This window comes from Callospermophilus lateralis, chromosome 2 (genome assembly GCF_048772815.1).
Source record: "Callospermophilus lateralis isolate mCalLat2 chromosome 2, mCalLat2.hap1, whole genome shotgun sequence".
NCBI classification, from domain to species: Eukaryota; Metazoa; Chordata; class Mammalia; order Rodentia; family Sciuridae; genus Callospermophilus; species Callospermophilus lateralis.
Window position 1 is genome coordinate 83,223,915 of NC_135306.1, and position 24,640 is coordinate 83,248,554.

Below are 24,640 nucleotides of genomic sequence, written 5' to 3' on the forward strand. Positions count from 1 at the left end.
ACCTCTGAGAATAATCAGTCACACTGAGCTATGTACCTTTGATGGACAAGGGGCTGAAGTGGAACGATGGGTGGGGTAACTGGACAGAACTCACCCTCAGCTTCAATGTATCTTAAATCTTTTGTGAATGAAGCAAAAATATATATAAATGGCATGGATGGGTAACTGGATGGGACCCACCCTCAGATCAGCAGGAACCTCTGTGAGAATTAGATATATAGCCACAACTCACTTCCCTCCCCAAGGAGTACCGCAGCCAGAATGATCTTTATAATGATTTGTCGTGTGTGTGTGTGTGTGTGTGTGTGTGTGAGAGAGAGAGAGAGAGAGAGAGAGAGAGAGAGAGAGAGAGAGAAAGCATTATGGACTCAGACTGTGAAATGTGTGATGTATGTGTTGGAGCGGACCCCAGATGTCATTTACCCCAAATCCATCATAAAGATGAAGAAATGGAGGCATAGAGCAATGAAGTCATTTGTCCAAGAGTCTCTATTTATTTGTGCCATAACTTGCCTAAACTACTTTGAAATGTTCAGAGCCTCCAAGATCCAGTCCCATTCTCCCATTCTCCCCTTATAGTATATTGCCTTCTGTGTTTCTTGAGCAAAAACCAAGACAAATCACTTTTTCTTCAGTACTCTTTGGTCTTTTCTTCCTTCTCATTCTTGCTCTTTTTCTTCTCCTACCCTAAATACTCTGTTTCCCACCATTCTTTTCTCTGTTCAATAACTTACCTATTTTTACATGTTCATGTTATTATTTATTCATTAAATAGTTTTGATTGCCTAATGTGTTCTAGGCCCAGCAGTGGGTTCAGGGAAATTACATGCATTCATCAACTGCATGCCCAAAGGGCCCTTGAGTATGCCCAGAGGCATTTATTTTTATTCCATTATGATGCCAAGAGCTATGGACTCCCTGCACAATGCTTTGGCTGAGGATGGCTTTTCGTGACATGTGCTGAGCTCTGCCATGAGATAAACACTTAGGAATCTCACTACTTACTCTAAAGACTTGTTGAAGATGTTGACCTTGTGCCAGTCCCCTGTGAAAAATTCTTTTGATTTGTCCCTAAATCATGACAAACTGTCATGAGGACTCTGACTTCTCAGAAGGAGGTTATGCTTTGGGGTAGCCTAAATTTTGTAAATTATTGTGTTTGCCCTTTGGCTTCGTTAGTCAGGAACCTTAGAGTCAAATTATCACTGAAGATTAATATCCATTTGGGACCCTAAAGCCTGTATGTTCGCATCTCTGCTTAATAACTTGTCTTAGCTTTCTACTCTACTTTATCTTACTTGTTATTTAAGTTTGTATTTTCTTCATGTATTATAAAGTACCTGAAATCTTTTGTGAATAAAGCAAAAGGGAAGGATATGATGAGTATATCTACGTGAGTTTCTCTGCCCTTTTAGGCCATGAGTTCCTTGAGGATAAATGTTATTTTACCCTTCCCTTGCCCAGGCCCTAGAAATTTGCCCAGGTATTTTTAGTAAGTGCCTAATAGTGGCTTGTGGAACTAAACTGATAAAAATAGACCCATGATTTCCTAAATAAACAGAGTAAAGCTTACATACTTTCTCTTTCAGTTTTTCACAATAAAGCTAAGGACAGACAGAGCATGGTGATGAATATAATTCAAGCCTTGCCTATTATTAATTGTGGAATCCTGAATGAGATGGTTAGCTCATTTAATATTTTTTCTTAAATTTGAAAATGGAGATAAGAATACCCTACCAGATTGCTATGGAGATCAATAACTCTTGTAAATCTCTCAGCACATCATCTGGCCCATAATAATAATCGGCTTATGTTAGGTGTCTCTTCCCTCCCTATTTCCTCGTTTCATTGGAAATAGTACTTGGAAAAGGATAAATAAGTGGATTGCTCTATGACCGCATGTAAGTCAATTAATTGTGGTGTCATCTGTAAAATAAATATGGCCATTGACCTCATTCAATGGGATATGAAAATTAATTGATGGTAATGCACATTGGGATTTTTTTCTCCTTTTTAAAATTTAAAGTGCCTAAGAATGGCTTAATGTTATTATATGTCCTATTTTCATCATTAGTATTATTTATGAATATATGGCCTGATCTTGTCTTAGCATATTTTGTGTCTGTGGGTCTTAATAATATTTATTTTCCATTTACTCCCAACTTATCTCTTAAGAAAAATGTAGATGAAATTCAAAACTACAGTTTTTATCTTTCACACAAATTTATTTATTTTTGGTGGATGATTTTGCATAATTCATTATACTGTCTATACAGTAAGATATTTAGTAAATAATTCTAAATTTTTTTTAACTCTAGTTCAAGTACCTTTCAAAGTATTTAACTATTACATTTTGCTTTTCAACTTACATTTTATGTTTATGTCAACATTTTTCAAGTGAAATTTTTTATTATGAGGTACTTGATTAGATGCTTACCATGAAAGTTTCAGTATTTCTAGCTGAAAAGATATTAGCTAAATGAAATCCCTGTTTTCACTTTGGTGATGAGAACCCTGCTGTTAGACCCAGTTTCGAGCCTGAATTACATAGTCCACAGGTTGTTCTGAGAGATGAGGACCTGAATTATAACAATTATAACATTGTCCTAGAGAGTCATCTCGCCATGAAGAACCTCACTCTGAGCTGTCACATTGAAGGAGTCCATCTCCGGGACATTCAAGTTTTCTTCCCATCACAGTGTTCAGTCCTATAAAATGGGACTGTTAAGCCCACCTTCCCTGAGAAATACAGAGAAAAAGGAATTTCCAGATTTCCTAAAAATATCCTTTGAGGGTATGCCGAGTTTCATATTCCCACTCCAAACTTTAAAATATCTTTTTTTTTTTAACTTCAGATCACTTAGAACTTGGCGTATATTAGGTACTCAATGTTCATGTGCTGAGCAGGAGGCGTCCACTGGCCCAAGGATTTCTATAGACCCCATTACTGTGGAAATGGGGAAGAAATACCTCCTGAGAACTTAAGTGGATAGAGTTATTTATATTTCTATTAATTTTAGATTTTGTAGTAATGGATGTAGATATGGATTAGTAAGTTATCTATTTCCTGTGTGTATATGTAAAATATTTACTTCTGGGAGAATTCTATACCAAAATTTTATTCAAATAATCCAAAACTGTGAACATCCCCAGAAACTGCTACAGCTACTTTGTGACACAATGTATTTTTCAGTGACCCTAATATGATATTAATACAAAACCAGAAATTGGATCCATTCTTTTTGCAGATGATCAAGGGCACCATATTTCCATTCTAGAAAATTCCATCAATAAAAAGATACCCTGACTGTATACAAATGAAGGTGTATTTCCCACAACTCTTATTGATACCTCCTTTTAAGGATGAGGGGAAGGGTAGAGTGAATTTCAGAAAAATATTTTCTATAAACTTTTTTTAAAAAATGAACTATTGTTTTGAATATTCCTCCAAATACAGGAAGCCACTGTGGTAGATTTTATTGGAGTTATTTATTTATGTATGTATTTATTTATAATTACACTTATTCATGTTGAGTATGAGGTGATTTTGCTCAAAAATCAGGAAGTGAGGAAGAGAGACAGGTGTGGATAGGTCTGATGCTCTCATGGAGGAGAATGGGAAGAAATCCTTAGTTCAGTAATATGGAAGTTCCAGATTAGCTGTTCTCCCCATTCCCAACACCTCAGAGAATGGGCATGTGCTACCTACATACCCCCTAGGGCTAAGATAATATAGAGAAGCATATCAAGTCTCCAAAGTGAAGAGCAGAAAATTGACTGATCTAAGAGAAAAGAAGCGTGTAAGAATTTTGTCTTATTTATTGTGGAATCCTTAGATTCACCTCACTCCGAATATATATGATGAAATGAATCAAAATGTCTGCATAGACCTTCAAGACAGTTATATTCAAAGTGCTAGCTAGTATACAGTGACCGAAGGCGCTTGCACACAGTGGGAAAGCTTATTACCCACAGCAATAAGTGCACCACTTCCTTGATGAAGACAGTCTTGTTCCCAGAAAAAGCCACCTTAATGCCAAACAACCAGACCAAACCTCCCAGTACCTGTGGCCTCTAAGCTCCTCTATTGAAAGACAGAGAATAAAGGGTGGCCCTACGAGTCTGCAGCTTAGGCAGGTTACTCCATCTCTCTGTTTCTGGATCCTGAGAAGAAAGACAGCAGCAGGGCAAAGACGGAAAGAGTGACACAGGTGGGTGAGGGGCATCACCAGGATGTCAGCATGAGGGGCAGAGGGGTACGGCTGATGGCTCCCTAAGATAGATGTTGCAGGATAGCTGGGGCCCTGGCAGAAGGGAGAGGAGTCATGGTGAAACAGGCGTGCAGTGCTGACAAAGCCCAGATAAAGGGTGGGATGGCCTCCCTCTGAGAGAGCCACACAGGGTAGGCATGGGTGCCAGACTCAGCCAGGTTTTTATTTGAGTAGTAGAGGCAAAAGAAAGTTTAATGAAAGTTTGAGATAAGGCATTTGTATTATGGCAAGTGATGAGCCCAAGAGGGCACCCTGGAGGAGTTTCCAAGAGAAGAGAAGATTTGAACATTGTCTGGCATAAGTAAGAGCACTGTTGGGGTGAAAGGTTGGGTGAGGAGGGACTTCCTGTACTGTTTAACAGAAAGAGGAAGAGAGGCAGGCGTGGATAGGTCCTGATGCTCTCATGGAGGAGAATGGGGAGAAATCCTTAGTTCAGGAATATGGAAGCTCCAGATTAGCTGTTCTCCCCATTCCTGACATCTCAGAGAATGGGCATGTGCTACCTACATACCCCATAGGGCTGAGATAATATAGTGAAGCAGTATCTGTCTGTGTTTATTATCCTCAAACATATTTTCAGAAATATTTATATAGCACAAACTGTATGCAAAGCATTGTTGGGCCCTGCCAGTAATACAAGTACAAATAAAAATCTTTACCTGTGTCCCTAAGTGACTTCCAGTCTTATGAGAGAGAAATTTATTCTGTATAGAGATAATACATCAGCAAATGAACATTGTTCAGATAATTTAAAACCCAAACCACAACAAAGGCAAAAAATGCAAATAACCCATTTCCTAAAGAAGAGGTCCATTTTCTGCATTCAAGGTCAACGTGGGAAACTGGTCTCATCAACTGTGGCTTTCAAAATGATGAAATTAAGTGTGTCTTTAAAAATTTATTTCCACCATCTTTTTCTTCTGATTAGAATATTAAAAGAAAAAAAGTGTCTAAATCAAATGCAAAACTGGTTAAATACTTGCCTTGGCCTGGTTATAGTGTAAAGTAAATCAAGTGGCAATTTAATTTCCAATGAACATGTGACAACCAAGGAGTTAAATATTAGATTTAAATAGGGCAGCTAATTCTCTGCAGAAATCACATTTGGGTCTTGATATGGGCACTCTTCCTAATTAACGCATTTCTCTACTCTTAAATTCAGGTGTTACTACTGAAACATGAGAAATTAATATTCATTCCCATATCCATTAATATAGTTGCTCATAAAAAGATCTTTTGGTTTCATCACCCTGAGTTCCAGAGGCTCAGGCATTTATGGATCAAAACCACACAAATTATCAAGGGGAAGAAATTTCATTAAAGCCAAACTTTAATAACCCCTTGAACTTTATATAAAGTTGTATCTTAAAAAGACTAGGTTATCCATCAATTTAGAATGGATAAATATATGAAGGTACAGTCCTCCCACAGAACATTTTAAAGTAATAAAAGGGAAAGAATTACTGCCACACACACACACACACACACACACACACACACACACACAGTAACTCAATCTCAGCGACATGGTTATACGAAAGATGGGAGATCTGGAATATATGTACCTTGAGTCCATTGATGTAGGTTCTGAAACAGATGAGACTGAATAATCTTTTCCTAGGAAATATAGGATATCTAGCATTAGAAACAAAATAATAAATAAAATGATTAATACAAAATTAAGGTAGTGATCTCCCAGGGAGACAAGGAAGAAACTAGTTACATCAAGAAAGATGTAAGGCAGTGGTGCTTCTTAGGTGCTATAGATTGAATATCTCTAATCCAAAAATTCCAAATCCAAAATGCTTAAAATCCAAGTTTTTGAGCACCAACATGATACCACAAGAGAATAATTCCTCACCTGTCCTTCTGTGACTGGTTGTTATCAAAATGTAGGCACACTGGGCTGGGGATGTGGCTCAAGTGGTAGCGCGCTCGCCTGGCATGCGTGCGGCCCGGGTTCGATCCTCAGCACCACATACAAACAAAGATGTTGTATCCGCCAAAAAAACTAAAAAAAATCTAAATATTTAAAAAATTCTCTCTCTCTCTCCCCCCCTCTCTCTCACTCTCTCTTTAAAAGAAAAAAAAAATGTAGGCACACTAAACATATTGTATAAAATCACCTTCAGGCTATAGATATAAGAAGTATAAAATAATCCGTGAATTTCATGTTTATATTTGGCTCCTATTTCCAAGATATCTCATTATGTATATGCAAATATTCCAAAATCCCAAAATATCTAAAATCCAAAATATTTCTGGTTTCATGCATTTTTGATAAGGAATGCTCAACCTTTAATGATAATCTGTTTCCTAAATGGATGCTGGGTTCATAGGTGCTCATTTTATTATTCTTTAAAGTGCAGAGTGCTTTACATATTTTTGGTTTTTAAAATTATAGTTCACAATCAAGAAGAAAATACTTTTAAAGAAAAGTTATCAAAATACACCACCATACTAAAGCTGTACTTTGTCTTGAGCACCTAAGATGTATAAGGGTTCAGGAGGAAGACCAGGCCCACTCAGAACCTCAGGAAACTTACAAATGTGGAAATGTCACCAAGCCTAGGCAGTGAGGAGATGAGTTTAGGAATGAGGTCTTGGACCATCAAGGTTGTCCCAGAATGTTCTCTAAGGGAGTTAGAACCTCAGCTAGACCTTAAGGGTTAAGGGAGGCAGAAGGGAAGCAGAGAAATTATTTTTACCTTTATTTCTTATGTTTACCACAGTTTTAAATTTAAAAAGAGACTTTGTGGTATAGAAAAAAAGTGGACTCTGAATTCAGATATATTTGGGATCAAATCCAAGATCCCCATTGCCAGACCAAGAATCCTTGAAGTTCCTACAGACTTATTCCTCATTTATAAAATACAAAGAAGAGTTCACAGGGTTGTGAGAATGAGCTAAGACAACATTGTTGGCTTCTAATTCCATGCTCTAGAGAAGATCATGATCTCTCTATATATGTACATAGGTACTAGAGATTGAATCCAGAGACACTTTATCTCTAGCTCAAGCCCTTTTTATTTTTTTATTTTGAGACAGGGTCTTGCTAAGTTGTTGAGGATCTCACTAAATTGCTGAGACTGGCCTCAAACTTGTGATCCTCCTCTTTCAGCCTCCTGAGTTTCTGCGATTACAGGCATGTGCCGCTCTACCCAGCACAATCTTTTGTAAAAATAGTCTTCCCTGGGTATTTATGTGAGATTAGTTCCAGAAGCCCCCTCTGATACCAAAATCCAGGATGCTCAAGTTCCATATATGCAGAGGTATAGTGTTGGTATATAATCTATGTATATCCTCCCCAATTCTTCAAATCAACTCGAGATTACTTTTAATACCTAATAGAATGTAATTGCTATACAAATAATTGCTATACTGTATCATTTCAGGAATCACAAGAAAACAAAAGTCTGTACATCTTTAGTACAGACACAATTATTATTTTTCCAAATATTTTCTATACAAACATGTTTAATCCACAGATGTGAGAGTGAAAGATACAGAAGGCCAGCTGTGCTACCAATTTAGGGACAAAGAGTTCAAAAAAGAGTCAGACTGGGGGAATCCCCTAGCTAAGGGATTAAACTTTCAAAGTGCTGGGCAAAGAGGCTCAAGGTTGTACTATTGTTTTGTCCTACAGAGTCTCCTTTTGAGCTTCTTTATTAGCTCTGCCCTATCTTTTGCCTTTCTCTGGTTTCCACCTTGCAGCCAATGGGCTTATTAAGAACCCGTGACCGCCTCCTGCCGTGATCTCCATGAAGCATATGCATGAGTGACTTTGGCCAGCTCCAGAGCATAAGGAAAATAACCTCTCTTCTTATTCATCTATTTTTGTCTCTTCTTAGCTATGGAGACCCAAGGCCAGGACATTATTTTAGAAAGGGGCTAAGTAAGCCAGGCTTTAGACAGAGAATCATTTCTTGTATAAACAAAAGTAGCCACCAAGGTTCAACCATGGTCTAGTGAGCCACCTCACTGCAAAACTAGAACTAGGGTGAGGCCAAAGTCTTTGTTAGCAATGCATAGTTGCACTTTTTCTTGTCCTCTGAGGCTATCTCCTTTAGGAGTCTGAGATGCTTTCATAAAAACTGAGGGATTCCTGGGATCCCTCTACCTTTCCCAGGGGATATTTGACCAACAAATCTGGCTTGTAAGAGACTTGCTGTTAATGTTAATTCTTTCTTCATTTTTTTCCTTTTCCCAGTCTGTAAAGTTCATTAGTCATATCTTGCAGCCAACAGCTAGCTCTCTAATTTTATCAAAAACACTGTTTGGGTTCTGGAAAGTAGCCAACAGAACCTGTGCCCGTCTTTGGGGCATGCTGTGAAGACGGACAGTGTGCTCCCTTTGGTTCACAGTATGTGGAGGAGGGAGGATCTTGGGTCTGCAAGTTCACAGGATATGCCCTTGAGTCCCCACCCTCTGTCTTCACCTCAACATACTTTAATTCCAAATTCTGTGTTTGTTTTACAGTTGTTCAGCACATCAAGCGACATAACATCGTTCTGAAAAGGGAGCTAGGTGAAGGAGCCTTTGGAAAAGTTTTCCTAGCTGAATGCTATAACCTCTGTCCTGAGCAGGATAAGATCTTGGTGGCAGTGAAGGTAAGAGAACATTTCAAAATGTCTCCTTATCCACCACGGTCACACTGATGTGTGGAAGTTTTTTCCTTTATTTTTTTTTTTAATATTTTGATGGCCAATTCGAGAGTCAGTTATGTTTATTATGGTGAATGTGTTCAAATTCCTTTACCTAAATGGGCAGTCAGAAGAATATTTGGGGTACATTCAACTGTTAGTGGTTCTGCTCAGCGGCAACCAACCAGTCCACAGGCCTTAAATAACTCCTTTTCCAAGCTTCCAGAATTTTGGATGGAGATCAGTGGTGTCAGGAAGTCTTGGAGACTCTAACTTGTCTCCCCAGTTTCCTTGGAACTTATGCCATGCTCAGTTGAGTTTCTTGTACGTCGGAAACTCTGGAAGGGAGGAGGACTTCACTTCTGGCAGCCTGTTCCACTGAGTTCTCCTCTCATACTAGACCTTGTCTCTAGAATTCTTCAAAGCCATAGGATTTTATAAGTGCAGGCTTGATTTCATCAAGGGGTGGGTGATGTCTCCTGTGGATTCCACCATCCCAGAAGACATGCAGTTTCTAGTAATGGAAAAAAGTCTGAGAGTCCTTTATCATAGTCATCCCCAAAAACTCAAAAAGAAGACCTTATTATTCAATAAGATAACATCATTAAAGGGGATAAAAAATCCATTGAGCTTTCTAAAATCCAAGGATTAACAAAAATAGCACAAAAAAAACTTTAGCAGATCTCTTATATATGCATTATCAAAAAGTTTTTAAAACCTCACTAAGGTATTAGGTAGCGTATGCCAAGCACTTAAAAGAAGCATGCATTTATAGATTGAATTAAGAGCCGAATGATATGGATTTGGCTACCATAGTAAAACTTAACTTCTTGGTATAATATAAGATGGTTTAGTTTTGTTGTTGTTGTTGTTGTTGTTGTTTTTGTGTTGTATTGTATCTCTGCCAAACAAGGAACATTTGTATTAATGACGGGGTTTTGTTTGTTTGTTTGTTTACTAGTTTTAACCAGGAAAACTTTTCATTTCTTTAAAATCAGGTGCATATTCCATTACTGGTATATTTAGAAATAGAAAAACTGTACATTTGCTTTTCTTGTTGAATGAAATTAACATGTTGCCAGGATGCTCCTAAACTCTCAGAGAAGGCCCCTAAGAGCTGCACTTTTCAGTGAATAAAGGGCAAACTTTCTAGAAGTAATAAATCAATCAAGCAAACATCATCTCTCCCAAGACAGGAAAATGAACAGGGAGATTGAGAAAGGTGAGAGGGAAGGGGAAGTGAGATTCTAGAGAGATGTGAGATCAAATGGGGTAGGTGATGTCAAAGTAAGAATCCTATTGGGAGTTCAAGAGATGTTTAATTCCTGCTGTTGGGATTACTTCCTCCTTTCTTTGATTTACTCAAAAAGTTTCGTTGTTATCTTTTTTTAGCACAAAATGTTCAGAACATTTGGCAGTGTTATATCTGTAGTTTTTGCTTTTTCCTTCTATTCCCCCCACTTTTGGAGAAGTGGGACCAAAGGTGTCTCTATTTTTATAAATTCATAGACTGATCAAATGTTACAGTTGGGAGAATTTTAGGGAACATCTAATCCTAGCCTAGCTGTGTGTTTAGGGGAGGAAACAGAAGACATGTTCTGGGCCCATGTTTTACACTGCTACTTAGAGGCTATCCAGGAAGCTAAGTCAAGCCTTCTGACCCTGAATTCACTTTACGATGTCACAGGTGGGACTGTGAGTAGGGGAAAATCCTGAAAGATTAAGGAATCCTACATGACAGTATAGGAATAACTGAGAGACCTCAGCCAGATACAGCTATAGAGCCAACAAATTTCTCAGTGGGTATAGCCTTTCATCTTACTACCATCTTTTATTCTGTGCCTATTTCTCTATATTTTTTGCAATGCTCTTAAAGGAGAGAGTCTTGCATAGCAAAATCTAGGATACCCTTAATCCATATGTTCTATTTCCTTCTGAACACATGCTAAAATATGACTTTAGGGATTGAATTACTAATAAGGCAGGGTTAGCTGGTTGTGACGACATTTATCCTTGAACTGGCCTTAAAAAAGAACATTTCACTTTCTTGCCCACTGCTTGCTTCTCTTTGATTATATCATCTATCACTACTGTCACTGAGGCCCTTCTCTGGTTTAAATTCCAATGACAAATCTAATTCCATCTTGAACCAGACCCAGGACCTAGTCTTCACACACTCCAATATACCTTCTGGATTGCCAAATAAGATTTTTACAAATTAGTGACCAATGATGAGTGTTTGCTCTTTAAACAACACTGGTTAAAAGGGGGGAGAGGGAGGATTCAATCCTTTATCAAATCCTGACTTGTCTCTGCTACTTTGTCTTCTTGTTGAAATTCAAATGAAGCTGTCATCTCAAATAGAAAGAAAATAGGTCCTGCAGATTAAAAATTCACTCTAATTTCATGTTCACAAAACTAAGAATTCTCATCTCGATGACCTTGAATGTGAACGTTGAAATTAGAGGTTTTTGCTTATGCTAACTAGAGTAATTTCACACTTCAGAGAGGGTACCCATTTAAACTTTCTGGAATTCAGAGGCTGAAACCATGTAAAGGTTAAGTTGGATCTTCCACAAGCTCCTGGGTAAACTAGTTCAAAATAACCTATGGACCTTTCACAGAGCTGCCTCTCTTCAGCTTACTGTGTTCATTTTTATGGCTTTGGGCCAAATGAAAGCATATTCAAAAGGCTAAATGAGTCTGGGAGGAAATTGTCTATGGTTTAGCCCTAACTACTATTAAGGGATTTTTAAAGAAATGAAACAAACTGAACACAGCTTCCAGGACTGCACAGCCTCTCACCTCTGTGGAGTGGCTGCCGGGTTGCTTCTCTTCCACTGGAGGCACTTGGGGATGTTTGACAGCCTTTCTGCTGTTGCCTAGCAACCCTTGCAGCATTGATTATGCATGGTAAGAAATAGCAGCTATTGTCCTTTTCCCTTCTCTAGAAAGAGCTGACTTTGGGTTGCAATCTAAGACTTTACATTCAGATTGACAGATGTCAGATTCCTATTAATTCTGATGTTGATTCTCTCAAATTATTTTAGAGCTTGAGAGATCCACAGGAAATAGCTTTGGGTGGATGTGGTTCTGAGGCACATCCAGGCATTCAAGGGTACACAGGAACTGTGTATGCCTCTCCTATGACTCTTGCTTGTTTGGATTTAACCGGATTGCCCTTTTCTTGATATTTTTGGATGACCTTTGTTTTTCAGTGGAATGTATTTGTCGACAATTTTTTCCCTTTACACTGAATTACAATTGAAGAGCCCATAGAGAGGATGAGAAATTGAGAAACCAGTCTTTGATCCAACCTAGTTACTTTACCTTTAAGTAACTCGATCGCCAAGGAAACGCTTCCTCACAGTTTCCCTGCATTAACTGTGGGTGCATTAGCTATTTTTGGCTCCATCCAACCTGCATTTCAATAGCTACAATTCCTACAACATTTTGTTGTGCCATGAATGCAAGTTGATTTTTATTTTTTAAATATACCCGCAAGTCTGCTTTATAGGATTCATGACTTCTCCTCCCTCTCCTCACTAGCTCAGGTGTATTTTTATCAACATAGAATGCTGAATATTAGATCTGAGATATCATATATATAACCAAAACCTCATGTTTTATAGATGAGAAAATCGAGACCCGGGGAAGTTGAGTGACTTCCTCAAGGTGTCAGTTAAAGAAGTTGGAGGTGCTGCCCAGGAAGAAGTGGTGGCAAAATAAGAAATGGTGAAATCTGAGTTCAGCAGACACTTTCTGCTTCAGACAGCTGTTTTGTTGCTGCTAGCAAAAGACCTGAAAAGAACAATGGAGAGGAGGGAAAGTTTATTTGGGGGCACATGGTTTCAGATATCTCAGGCCGTTAGGTGGCTGACTCCATAGCTCTGGGCCCAAAGTGATGTGAGGCACAACATCATAGCCAAGAAAAGCAGCTCAGGACATTGCTATGAGCAGCAGAGAGTTTTGTTTACCAAGGACAAAATATAAACCCCAATGTCACACTCCCAGTAAGCTGCCTCATCCAGTGACACATGACATGCCTACAGTTCCCTTCCAGTTAATCCATATCTATAGGTTAATCCAGGGACTAGGTTAAGACTTTCATAACCCAGTCATTTCACTTCTGAAAACTCTTGCATTGTCTCATGTATAAGCTTTTATGGAACTAAATACTTTCTTTGGGATCTCACTGCTTTTTTTTATGTTTCTCAATTCCTTTTTGCCAAGGAAATAATGGTGTTTTTCAGCACCAAGCAATTTGGAAACATGAACTGATGGATTTGCTAGCACATTACCAGAAGGCAGGCCCAGAGTAGCACCCAACATACTGTTGCCTTGTCATGTTTGTATGACCCCCAACCAGCTCCTTGGTCCAACACTCTGTTTAGTTTATCTCTTTGGAAGACTTTCCTTTGACTGCCCTCCCTAGCCAAATCAGACCTCTGTGATATATGCCATTAAGGCACTTATACATGCCCTTCATATGTTATATATAAATCTGTGGGCTTATTGAATGATTGGCATAGAGTAGCGTATTAGAGTGGCATGTTCTCCTGGATGTTAACCAGGTCTTTTAACATATTGCCTAACATGTAGTACCATGCAATAAATGCTTATGGAATGAATTAAGGGATGGATGGGCAGATAGATGGATGGATGGATGGGTGGATAGATGGATACTTAGACCATGGAAATCATTGCCTTTTGATGAAGTTGGTAGTTGAACATTTCTAGGCAAGGAAATGATTTGATTAACTATTAATAGAGCTGAATGAAACTGTAAAGGTGATATATAATAATGTAATCTCATGATGAATCATTTAGAAATGATTGAATAAATAGATGGATGCTTAGTTAGCTTAACTTCCATGTTCTGCCAATGAGGAAGCAGTAACATGAAGAAGATTAAGGTCCCATCCAATGTCACACAGCTTGAATAAGGTCATCGAGTGTTAGACCTAGGACTCACACTCAGTCCAATGTTCATTTTGTACCACATTGTCATTTATTGAATTTTACATGAGCTTTAGTACACCAAATTGAGGAAATTCAACACAATGCTACTTATCAAATAATGCAGTGGAGTATGTTATGCTCATTTGTATGCGATGATGAGAGATACTTTCATGTTCTCCCAAGTGGAAATTTAATTCAAGGGAATTAGTGGAAACAGGAAAACTGGATTCCTGAGGGAGTGTTTTGACCTCAGGGAAATTCAAGCAAAACTTCACATTCAGTTTTCATAAAAGAAACTACATAATGTTCATTGGAAACCCAACTCCAACTAGTTAAACAGAAAAGAGAATTTATTAGCTACTAGAAATCCATGCTACTGAAAAACCTGCCTACTATTATCCTGACTCCAGACTCTGCTGTCCAGGGAACCAATAGTTTTGTTCTCTCTCTTTCTCTCTCTCCCTTTCTCTTTCTGTCAGTTCTTCTTTCCTTCCTATTAGTTTAATTCTCAGGCATATTATTTTTACATTGTGGTAAAGGCTTTCATCCTTGCAACTCAACAGAGAGAGCTTTCCTTCTCAACAATATGCAAAAGTGCAAGGGATAATTCCTACTGGCTTGTCTTGGGTTGTGTCACGAGAGCCTCTGACCAGGAAAAGGAATATTATGATTATCCATACCCACACCTCAAAATGGAATATATGTCAGCTCTACCAAATACACATGGACTGAACATGGGAAATTATTGGTTCCCTGGAAGAATATTAGAGGAACTCTTGCCAAAAGAAGGAGGAAAAAGATCTAACAGGAAAAAAAAAATGAAAGATGACCAACTCAAATGGGAACTGCAGGATAGTGAGACCTCATTGTGACTGGAACAGTTGGTTTCTAAAAGCTCACTCCAGATCTGAGGTAGCTCTTGTGACTGTCCCTTCTTTATCTTCTCAGCAGGAGACACCAGGGATTCTCCTTTGGGCTTCCCTGCTAATGCAGTGCAGCTGTCTCTTGCCTCTGCTGCTCCCTGTTATTTGGCTGCTATTTCCACACTAACTACTGATCACACTGTCTCTATGACTCACATTCTAATTCCCCAAGAAGGGAAATACTGTGGGTCCAATAATCCAAATTGACTCTGCAATGCTGCTTAGTCTTCGTCCCAGGCCACCTACCTGCAATCCAATCATCCAAGATGGTTTTGGAACAGCAAACAAAACAAAAACAAAAATAAATGAAAAAGAGCATCAAGAATATATTAACTCCACCTCTACCCAGGCAAGTTCATTTTAAAGACAGATAACTGTTTTCTTTCTCTCCTTCATTCTATGCTATGACAGTCATAGTATAGGTCCTTCCATACTGATTTGTTATGAACTTCCTCTCCAGTTCCTCTACCTGTATTTCCTTTACACTTTTACATTTTCACTGATGTGTAAAATTCTTATCCCCACAAAATGGAAATTCATGAGAGTATTAGAATGTTTCAAAGGACATTTGTTAATAAATTCCCCTACAAATAGTTTGCATAGTTTAGCAGAACACAATAACTATCAATTCTATCTTTACAAGGCTCTGGGAACAGAACTTTCAGTGCTGTTTTTGTTAGAAATTTTGATCATGTTTATTGTTCAGATGTTGCTTAATAGGTTTCTTTTGCTCTCTGATATAGGTGAACTCCTTCCTGGTGTGTGTGTGTGTGTGTGTGTGTGTGTATGTGTGTGTGTACATAGATGTATATCTGTGTATGGTCATGTATATTTGTAAGAGAGAGATTAGGGTATTCTTTGTAAGAATCCCTCATGCACTTGAATTAGGTAGGCCTCAGTTATGAAGTTATTTCATTAAGATCCCTTTCCTAGTAACTTCAACTTTTAATCAGGGATCTGGTTTTTGTCCTGTTGATCACTTACTTTGGTGGCCCACTTTATGACTCATCTCCAATTTACCACATGTTTTCAGAGAAGCTAAAACTAAGATGGAACATCTCACTATCTCATTTTAATTAGGAATTGAGATTAGACCATGGCAGCAAGAGCATCAGGTTCTAGCCACCAGACCACCAGGGCTGTAGTCACATCACTCTAGTGAGAACTCTTCTGAGATCAAACAGCCTGAGGGTTCACTTCACACCTTTGTATCTTTGGGAGGTCTGCATTGAAATAGTTGTGCTGCCTTGTAACTTGTTTTAATGTACCAAAAGCAAATAACTTGAGCTACCAGCTCCATTATATCTAGTGGAATTGTCTTGAATAATTTTTCATTGGTATATTCAAGACTTGTAAATATATTGCAGTTGTCCATATTGGAAGTCAACTTCTGATTTACTCTTTTGATTCAATATTTCTCTAATATCACAATTGGCATGACATTTCTTTCAAAGAAAACATTTTTAATATGCAACTTGATGTAATATGTAAGAATAAACCATCAATTTATCCCCTAAATTATTGCAAGTACTTTGAAGTATGTGAATTAGAACTTAACCTTATGGTTCCTTTTGGATGATCAACTTGTTGGATATGAGCCCTAAGAGCCAACATAGCTGTGAAAATAAACACAGTAGCAGTCGGCATCCAGACTTTGAATCTTGTTTGAGGCTGTCACTTGGTACATAATTGAAGTCCTTTCTAAGGCCAGCTCCTTACAATCAATTGAATTGATGTACACACTGTGTTGTTTTCTGGCAAAGAGAGAGCACCATTTGAATGTTTGTGATTATCATCTACAATTACTTAGTTTAATATTTCTAGAGATTTTGGGAGCTATGTGTTGTGATATCTGTAGTTTCTAAGATTTTATTTCTATCAAGTTATTTCTTTCTCTGAGTTTTAATGAACTTTAATAAACCGAGTTTTAATATTTCTCCTGTGTTAGTTTTGTTTTGTTGTGACCAAAATACTTGACACAAATAACTTAAAAGAAGAAAGGTTTGTTTTATCACATGGTTTCAGAGATTTCAGAACATCCTGGTGGAAGGACATGGTAGATTAAAGCTGTTCAGTTCACAGAAGCCAGGAGCAGAGATACAGACAGACACACATATATGTGTACATGGTGGAAGAGGGAGAGAAAAGAAGTTGGGTACAAGACACTCTCCCAGTGACCTGTTTAACCCAAATATGCCCCTCTGTCTATAGTTTCTACCACCTCCCTGTAGTTCATTCAGCCATCAATGAGTTAATGCACTGATGAGATCAGAGCCCCCATATTCCATTCACTTCCCACATGAACCAAGCCTTCAACATGTGAGATTTTGGTGAACATTCCAGATCCAAACCGTAACAACTCCCAAGTTCACTTGTGTAAGAATTTGATAAATGCTATCTATATCTTAAGGAAGAATCTATCAGTTAGAAAACTTGTGACCAATGCTTAAAGAATTGTGATGAAGGGTTACTCTAAATCCTTGGCTAATCAATACTTGTAACAACTTTACAAGAAATGTCTGCCTTAATTCTACTCCAGCTGTATATGTTAGAGGTACTTCCAGCATTCCCAAGACCTACTAATAACCCTCACAGCTGACTTCCTAGAACAGTATTATCCAATAGAAGGATGATGTGGACCACAGTGAAAGCTGCACTTATAATTTTGAATTTCCAAGTATACACAGCAAAAAAGTAAAAAGAAACAGATGAGACATATTTTATTAATGTAGTTTAAGTCAACATGTATATAATGTTATCTATCATTTCAACATATGATTAATATAAAATATTAATGAAATATTTTAAATTATTTTGTTCATATCAAGTTTCCAAAATCTGGTATTTTTCAACTGAAGCAAATCTAAATTTGGAATAATCATGTTACAAATGATGATTACTGATATGTGTCTGCTACCATGTTGGAAAGTGCATATCAAGAACATATCAAAGTAGTAAAGATTATCCATTAACAATAGACTCCACTGAATGATCCTGACCCAGAGGAACTTTGGCACATTAATTGCACATTCTCGTGTAGCGTGGATGCTTGGTTTGGGAGTTTTTTCATTTTCTTTCTACATTTCAAATGCTATCATGGACATTGTGCTTAGGGAGGTCCTACCATAATTTTTTCGATATTTTATCTTTCACCTTAACAAAGACACTCTGTTTCTATGATCTCCAAAAGATACAACAGAAGAATAATACGAGATCAGCATTTTTAAAAGGTCACAATCTCTATTTCATCTTGTCTTTCCTTAAATCGCCTATACTTTGAAGTGAATGATCATTCTAATTCTGCAGTATCCTATCATGCCAATGTTTCAAAGCAGGCTTCCTCCCTAACTACCTTCCCATTAGCCTTAATATTTTCCCTTGCATTTAAGATGCCTTTTTTTTAATTTGTTCTTTTTAGTTATATATGACAGGAGAGTATATTTTTGACATATTTATACAAACATGGAGTGCATCTTATTCTAATTAGGATCCCTGTATTATGTGTACATAATGTGGAGATAATCTGACATAACTTTTCCTATGTACTTATATGAATACACCTCAGGTGACTTTTTATTTTCCTTATTTACATTTCTCCTTCATTTGTTTCTAAGTTTTGTGCTAAAATTTATTTCGGGCTACTCTATTATTCCAACTGTGAATCAACATGTACTCCAGGTAGTATCTTGTTGAAGTCTGAATGAGACCTCTACTTAGAGAATGTCTTCAGAAAGGATGGCAGCTTTGGAGTGTCAGGAAATATACTGTGAATAAGAAGAGCTGGAGCTGCAAGGTGGTCATTAGGAGTAAGAAAATAGCAATATTTAATGATTGGGCAAATATGCCTGTCAAAATGAAACTTAAGTGGAGGGGAATTCAGGGAGGGAAAATGCTCCCCTCCATATTCATGGCCTCAGTGCATTGCCAAGGGACTCAGGGAACCAGCCAAGCCTCACATAATTGAGTAACATGACAATCAGCCATGGTACTGTAACAGAGATGATTTTTATAAATAGGGTTGATAGCAGGATTTTCCAGCTTCTGATTGCTGTCTGGCTATGGTTCCACCCTTAGAAAAATTGTCCTTAGAGTGCCAAATTCAGAAGATGATTTTGCCTAAGTTGTTACTGCCATATTTTCTGAATCTCTTAAAATAGAATTGAATCATAATTTTGAAAAAGGACCCAACATGCAAAAATGGATGGGCATATAGCATGAGGCTAGGTTTATGAGATGTGCTTGCCCCATGAATAGTAAAATCTCTCCTAAATCCAAAAATTTTACTGAAGCACAACTTTTGACATTGCACTAAGTCAGAGTGGGCTCCTTTCCATCATATTTGCTTTGGGGACATAAAAATATTAGATGCTTGTTAACTTTTCAAGGTGGTGTTACCACAAAGAAAATCCTGTCCTCCCTCCCACCCTCTTTTTTTCTCCCTCCCTCTCCCTTTCTCTCCCCCATCCACACGCACTATAGCATTTGAGCAAAATGATTTTACCCAGAATTTGTTCATGACTTGTGATAATGACCTAAAAGTATTAGCACTTTTTCCAACTCATTTAGACTGCAATTCAGGAATAGGTGATAACCCCTAGCAGCACTTCCCCCTCACGCCTTGAGTTGGACCCTGTGCCTTATTATGTATTTTGTTGGCATTTGTGGACCTTATGTAAGCAAATTGAATGCAGGTCTGGCTTCACATTCAAATCCTTCTTTACAAGGATGCTGGGAGGCATCCCAATTTACAATAAATACCACCCACCCCCTTCCATGGTCCCTGGGAAGTAGGTGATATTGTTTCCCTCACTTTGTAGGGGAGAAAAAACAGTTCAGAGGTACAGGACAGAGCCGGGATTTGAGCCTGGATCTTTCAATTCTAAGCCAAAATGCCTTCTGATTGAGTAGCTCATTGTGAGGATTTGCACTTGACTAGAAGAAGAGAGGGAACTCCTTAGGAGAGTGCATTCATTGGGCAGCCCTCTTCAATTTTAGAAGCAGTTTCATCCACCTTTTTTCTTTTTCTGGTCCTTCCTTCACTTCCACTCTTTACATGTATGCATCTTTCACTTCCAGAGACCATTCACTTTCCTTCCTTTTCCACACTCTTTTCTCTACTTTAAACAGACCTTGTTGTGTCAGGAATTCTTTCAATTGCTTGACACTGGGTTGGGCAGCCAGTGATAAAAAAGGTGAATGAAACACACTTCCACTTTCAAAGGCAAGAGTCGAGACAGATATGTATCAAAAAACATAATTCAAGTCAAGTGCAAGGAATACTATGATGAATGCATTTTGCTCCTTGAGCCTAAGGATAGGACTTGGCATATGTCATTTCCATCCCCATCTCTTCCAAGTCCATCTCCTTGCCTCATCTGCTATTTTGCTACTGAGAAGTTCAGCAAAACAAAACAAGAAAACAAGCAAATGAAAAAATTTCCAAAAGCCTGCCCTTGGATAAAACCAACCTAAACAAACCGTCAAGATAGGCACATCATTCCTCCTGACTCACAGGGATGAAACCACACTAACTAGATCCAACCGCGCTAACTAACTCTGGGAGACATAGGGGATGGTGATGAGCCCTATTTCTGCAGATTCAATGGAGCAGAGACCCAGGATCAAGTTCTTAGTGTTAGCAGTTAGACATGAGCAGTGGGTCCACAGTTTAAGAAAATACTTAGTACAGAACAATTCAGTTAATCAGCAGCCCTGACTCAGTGGTTTTTGCAAGATCTGACAAGACAGCTACATCAGGACCCTGGCCTGATCTCATTGCAGGTATTATCTACTCTTTGGTGTCATTGACAACTGTTCATTTTGTTATTAAATTAATAAATGTACCGTTTCCATGGCAATGGCCCCCATCAAAGCTTTATGGCTTTTCTGAGCACTTGAGGATCCAATTCTGCTCACTTTCCCTAGCAGAACCAGTGGTGCTTGTGATAACAGAAACCACATGCTAAAGTGAAGATAGCGAACGGTAGTCCCAGAATTTGACTGGGAAGCCTCTCACTGCCTCTGGTTTAATGGAATTGATAGCTATGATTTTGTTTCCTTGGGTCAGGTCACCACTGGAAAAAGAACTTTAAATCCTGCTAAATAAAGCAGTTAAGGAAAATTCTAGATTCTCTGAGGTTCCCAACTGATGATGCTTTGTGATCTTGCACTGTCTCTATCATCCTAATGTTTTCTTGATGATGACACAAGGCAAGCCCTGAAAACTCATTGATATCCTCTGTGGAAAGTGGCCCTAGGCATGGGAATTTGCATATTGAAAACTTGTCCTGTGATGGACATCGTGATGAGTTGCTCAGCACCCTCCCCCTGGAAATGAAGGACTTGCTTCTCCAGTTGCTGGGGAAATTCCAACCAACAAACAGTCCTCCAAAGCCTGCCCCATTAGGGGACTTAGCAATTACATTCAAGGTGATATAGAGATATCACCTTGAGGTGATACCTCTGGAGATGATCCCCATACAATGATTGGATAATAAAGAGCTATAACGACTTAGCTCCCTTGACCCAACTCAGGATAGCTCTGTAGGTCCATCCTATAGAGCAGAGGAGGATTCTGCGAGATTGCATCACAGTTCAGCTTCACCCTCTGTCCAACCTTTTGGGCAGGTATTGATCCTAAGAGCATGCTTTCACGAATGTCTCACATCCTAATCATCATCTCAGATCTCTCCCCAGGGAACTTAGCCTATGGCATATCCCTAGATCTACAGGTGGTTCATATCAGGAATTTCCCAGAGGAAGAGCCAAGTTAAGGCAGCCACCTGGAAAATGACCACCAGGACCTGGCAGTATTTTTGGACATGCTGTTGAGTTTTACAGTCCATACAAATCTGTTCCAATGCTTAATTTAAGTGAACATGAATGTTCACAGTTGCTGTCTAACCTTGATAATGACTAGGCATTATCAATCCCCCTGCAGAAGGATTCACATACTCACATGCCACCTCAACTAAGGGTCATTCTCATAATTTCTTTCTCCTTATTCCTCAGTTTAAAGCAACCACTCTAAACTTTATTCCTCTCAGAATTTGGTTTTCATGGCTTTATAATTCATTCACCAACATCGATTGAATAAAACCCTCCATATGCCTTGCACTGTGCCCAGAGCTGGCAATGCAGAGATGGAGATGGCACAGAGATAGATCTCTCACACAGTATTAGTGGTCAGATGTTCAAAATTAGTTTTATTAAGATAAAATCAAAATGTCAATAGTGCTGGTTCCTTCTAAAAGTTCTAGAGTAGAATTCATTTCCTTGTGTAAACTAGATTTTTGAGGCCATCCATATTCCTTGGCTTGTTAACCCTTCATCCATTTTCAAAGCCAGGTGCATAACATCCTTTCTTCCCTCTAACCTTTATTTCTGTTCTTTAGACCTTCTCTGTCTTTGCTCTTATAAGGACCCTTGTTTGATATTGGACCACCAGCTGATCCAGGCTAATTGCCTCATATCAAAATCCTTAATTATATCTGCAGAGCTCCTTTCACTATGGAAAATAGCATATTCACAGCTTCTGGGGGTTAGGTTATAGACAATGTTGAGGGGGGTCATTATTCAACCTCCAACACCAGTGACCACGTCCAAGATGGTATTCCAGGCATAGGAATGAGCATGTCCAAAAGTAAGGGGGCACAATTTGTTGTGATTTGGGTGGCTACAGATAGTTCATAAAGCAAAACCATGATTTTCGGAGAAGAGTCAAGGGATCATGGTGCACAGACATAGAGGAGAGATGGTTCATTCAGGACACTGGTTTTGAACTTTGTTTATAGTTATTTATATAAGCTTCTTATCTCCCTATTCATCCATAAGTACAAAGGGTCAGGATCAGGTTCAGTGTCTTCCTGATGCCCCGATAGCCCTGGCTTAGTGGTGGCTCATGACAAGACTCAGCACATTTATATGACATCAACAAATTCCAGAATTACTAGGGTGCTGTGGTGTTGGGGTAGTTTGAGCAGAGATCCAAAGGCATCTGAACCAGGTTGGCATGCTTCTGAGTTTCTTCATTTTGGCTGTATTACCAGTCTTGCACATCACTGGGTGGAGATGGCTTTGGAGTGTCACATAAATTAAAAGTGATCCCTGTTGAAACTGGAAGATAGGTCTATGAAGGCTCATTGTATCCTTCTTGCGATTGAACATTTTCATAATGTAAAATATTTTAAAGATTACTTTAGCAGAGGTGAACTGCAAACAGCATCAAAGAAAGCTCAACAGGCCAAAAGGGAAGAGAAGCCCAGGAATCACTGGGCCTAGAACAGGGTTAAAAAGCATGAAGACTGTAAAGTGACTCCTGTCTGTAACTTAATGAAGAAACTTCTGTGAACGTGCTTTATAAACTGTAAAGCTCTACATACCCATAAAGGATTATTCTTCAGTTATTAATAATAAACATTATTTCTTCAGGAATCAGGCTGTTTTTCAATCTTTTGTATAATAAAGGAGATAAATGTTCTTCTAGAATTCTTAGGACCCACTGATATAATTCCTTCTTGCAGCAAGCAACCTTCCCTTTGATGTCCTTGGTTTAACAGGTGTTGGTTTTCTCCTGTCTCTGCCCCTCCTCCTCAGACTCTGAAGGATGCCAGTGACAATGCACGCAAGGACTTCCATCGCGAGGCTGAGCTGCTGACCAATCTCCAGCACGAGCACATTGTTAAGTTCTATGGCGTCTGTGTGGAGGGTGACCCACTCATCATGGTCTTTGAGTACATGAAGCATGGGGACCTCAACAAGTTCCTTAGGTACAGTAAGGAGTGGAGGGGAAGGTGGGCTTGAAGAGGGAACAGGACTTCCCAGCTCAGGCAATTTGTAGCAGAATTTGTGGTGTTCCTGGGAAGGGTGAAGGGATCTTTCTTTGGAACAGTCTTTTCTGATAACAATAGCAACACATGCCAGAGAAAGGAACTGGAGAAAAAAAGGCAATGATATTATTATTTTTATTTTTCTTAAATCAACTAATTCTACATAATGTTGCTAATGATTCAATTTGATGTAACTTGCATATATTGAGCATATTATGATACATGACATGTGCACTGGAGATGGGTCTTAGTGGGCATATATGAGTTACCAGGTGCATAAGAGAATATCATTTAAGGCCAAGGAACAATAAGAACTAAGGTACCAAGGTGCCACCATGAAAGGTGTGGTCAAGTGAGAACAAAGAGTATGGGGTTACCAGACTATGGAATGAACCTGGGGAGATAAAGTAGAAAAATAATTGGAGCATGTTCTTTGGACTTTATTCTGAGAACATGAAGACCAACCAGGTCAGTAGTTCAGTGACAGTGGAAGAAACAGAACCCAAAGAGCCAAATCGTATAAACAAAAGAGATAGGATGACATTTGGTGAAATCATTGAAGCTTTGGGATCATGGTTATTGCAAAGACTCCAAGATCATTAAAACATGGACAGGTTCAATTTGATGGACTTTGTGGTAAGCAGGGTCACAAAAGAAATCAAGGCAAGGAAGGGAAAAGTGGATGCAAAAGGGAGTCATAGGGTTATTAACTAGGATTGGGGTCATTTGGATTTCTAGCATTGTCCTGGGGTTTTAGTTCACTGTTGGCTTCTCAAGAAGTTCCTTTCCTCCAGCAATGGGAGGAGGAGGCACAAGAGAGACAACTCAGAATGAGCAGAATCTGATGCAAGGAAAGGTAAAGTTGTTTGGAAAAGCAAGACTAACTCACAAAATATGAGGGATTCTTTTTTTTTAAAGAGAGAAAGAGAGAGAGAGAGAGAGAGAGAGAGAGAGAGAGAGAGAGAGAGAGAATGAATTTTAATATTTATTTTTTAGTATTTGGCGGACACAAC

General features: G+C 38.6%; 1 protein-coding gene across 3 annotated transcripts in view; it reads left to right on the forward strand.

Moving 5' to 3' along the window:
• The window catches only part of Ntrk2 (neurotrophic receptor tyrosine kinase 2), a 346,426-nt gene that overhangs the window by 255,425 nt on the left and 66,361 nt on the right, over positions 1–24,640 (forward strand). For all 3 annotated transcript variants that reach the window (XM_076843523.1, XM_076843524.1, XM_076843525.1), the window contains 2 exons: positions 8,751–8,881; positions 23,395–23,567. In XM_076843523.1, coding sequence (XP_076699638.1) covers positions 8,751–8,881; positions 23,395–23,567 — 304 coding nt within the window. The remainder of the gene's footprint in view (positions 1–8,750; positions 8,882–23,394; positions 23,568–24,640) is intronic.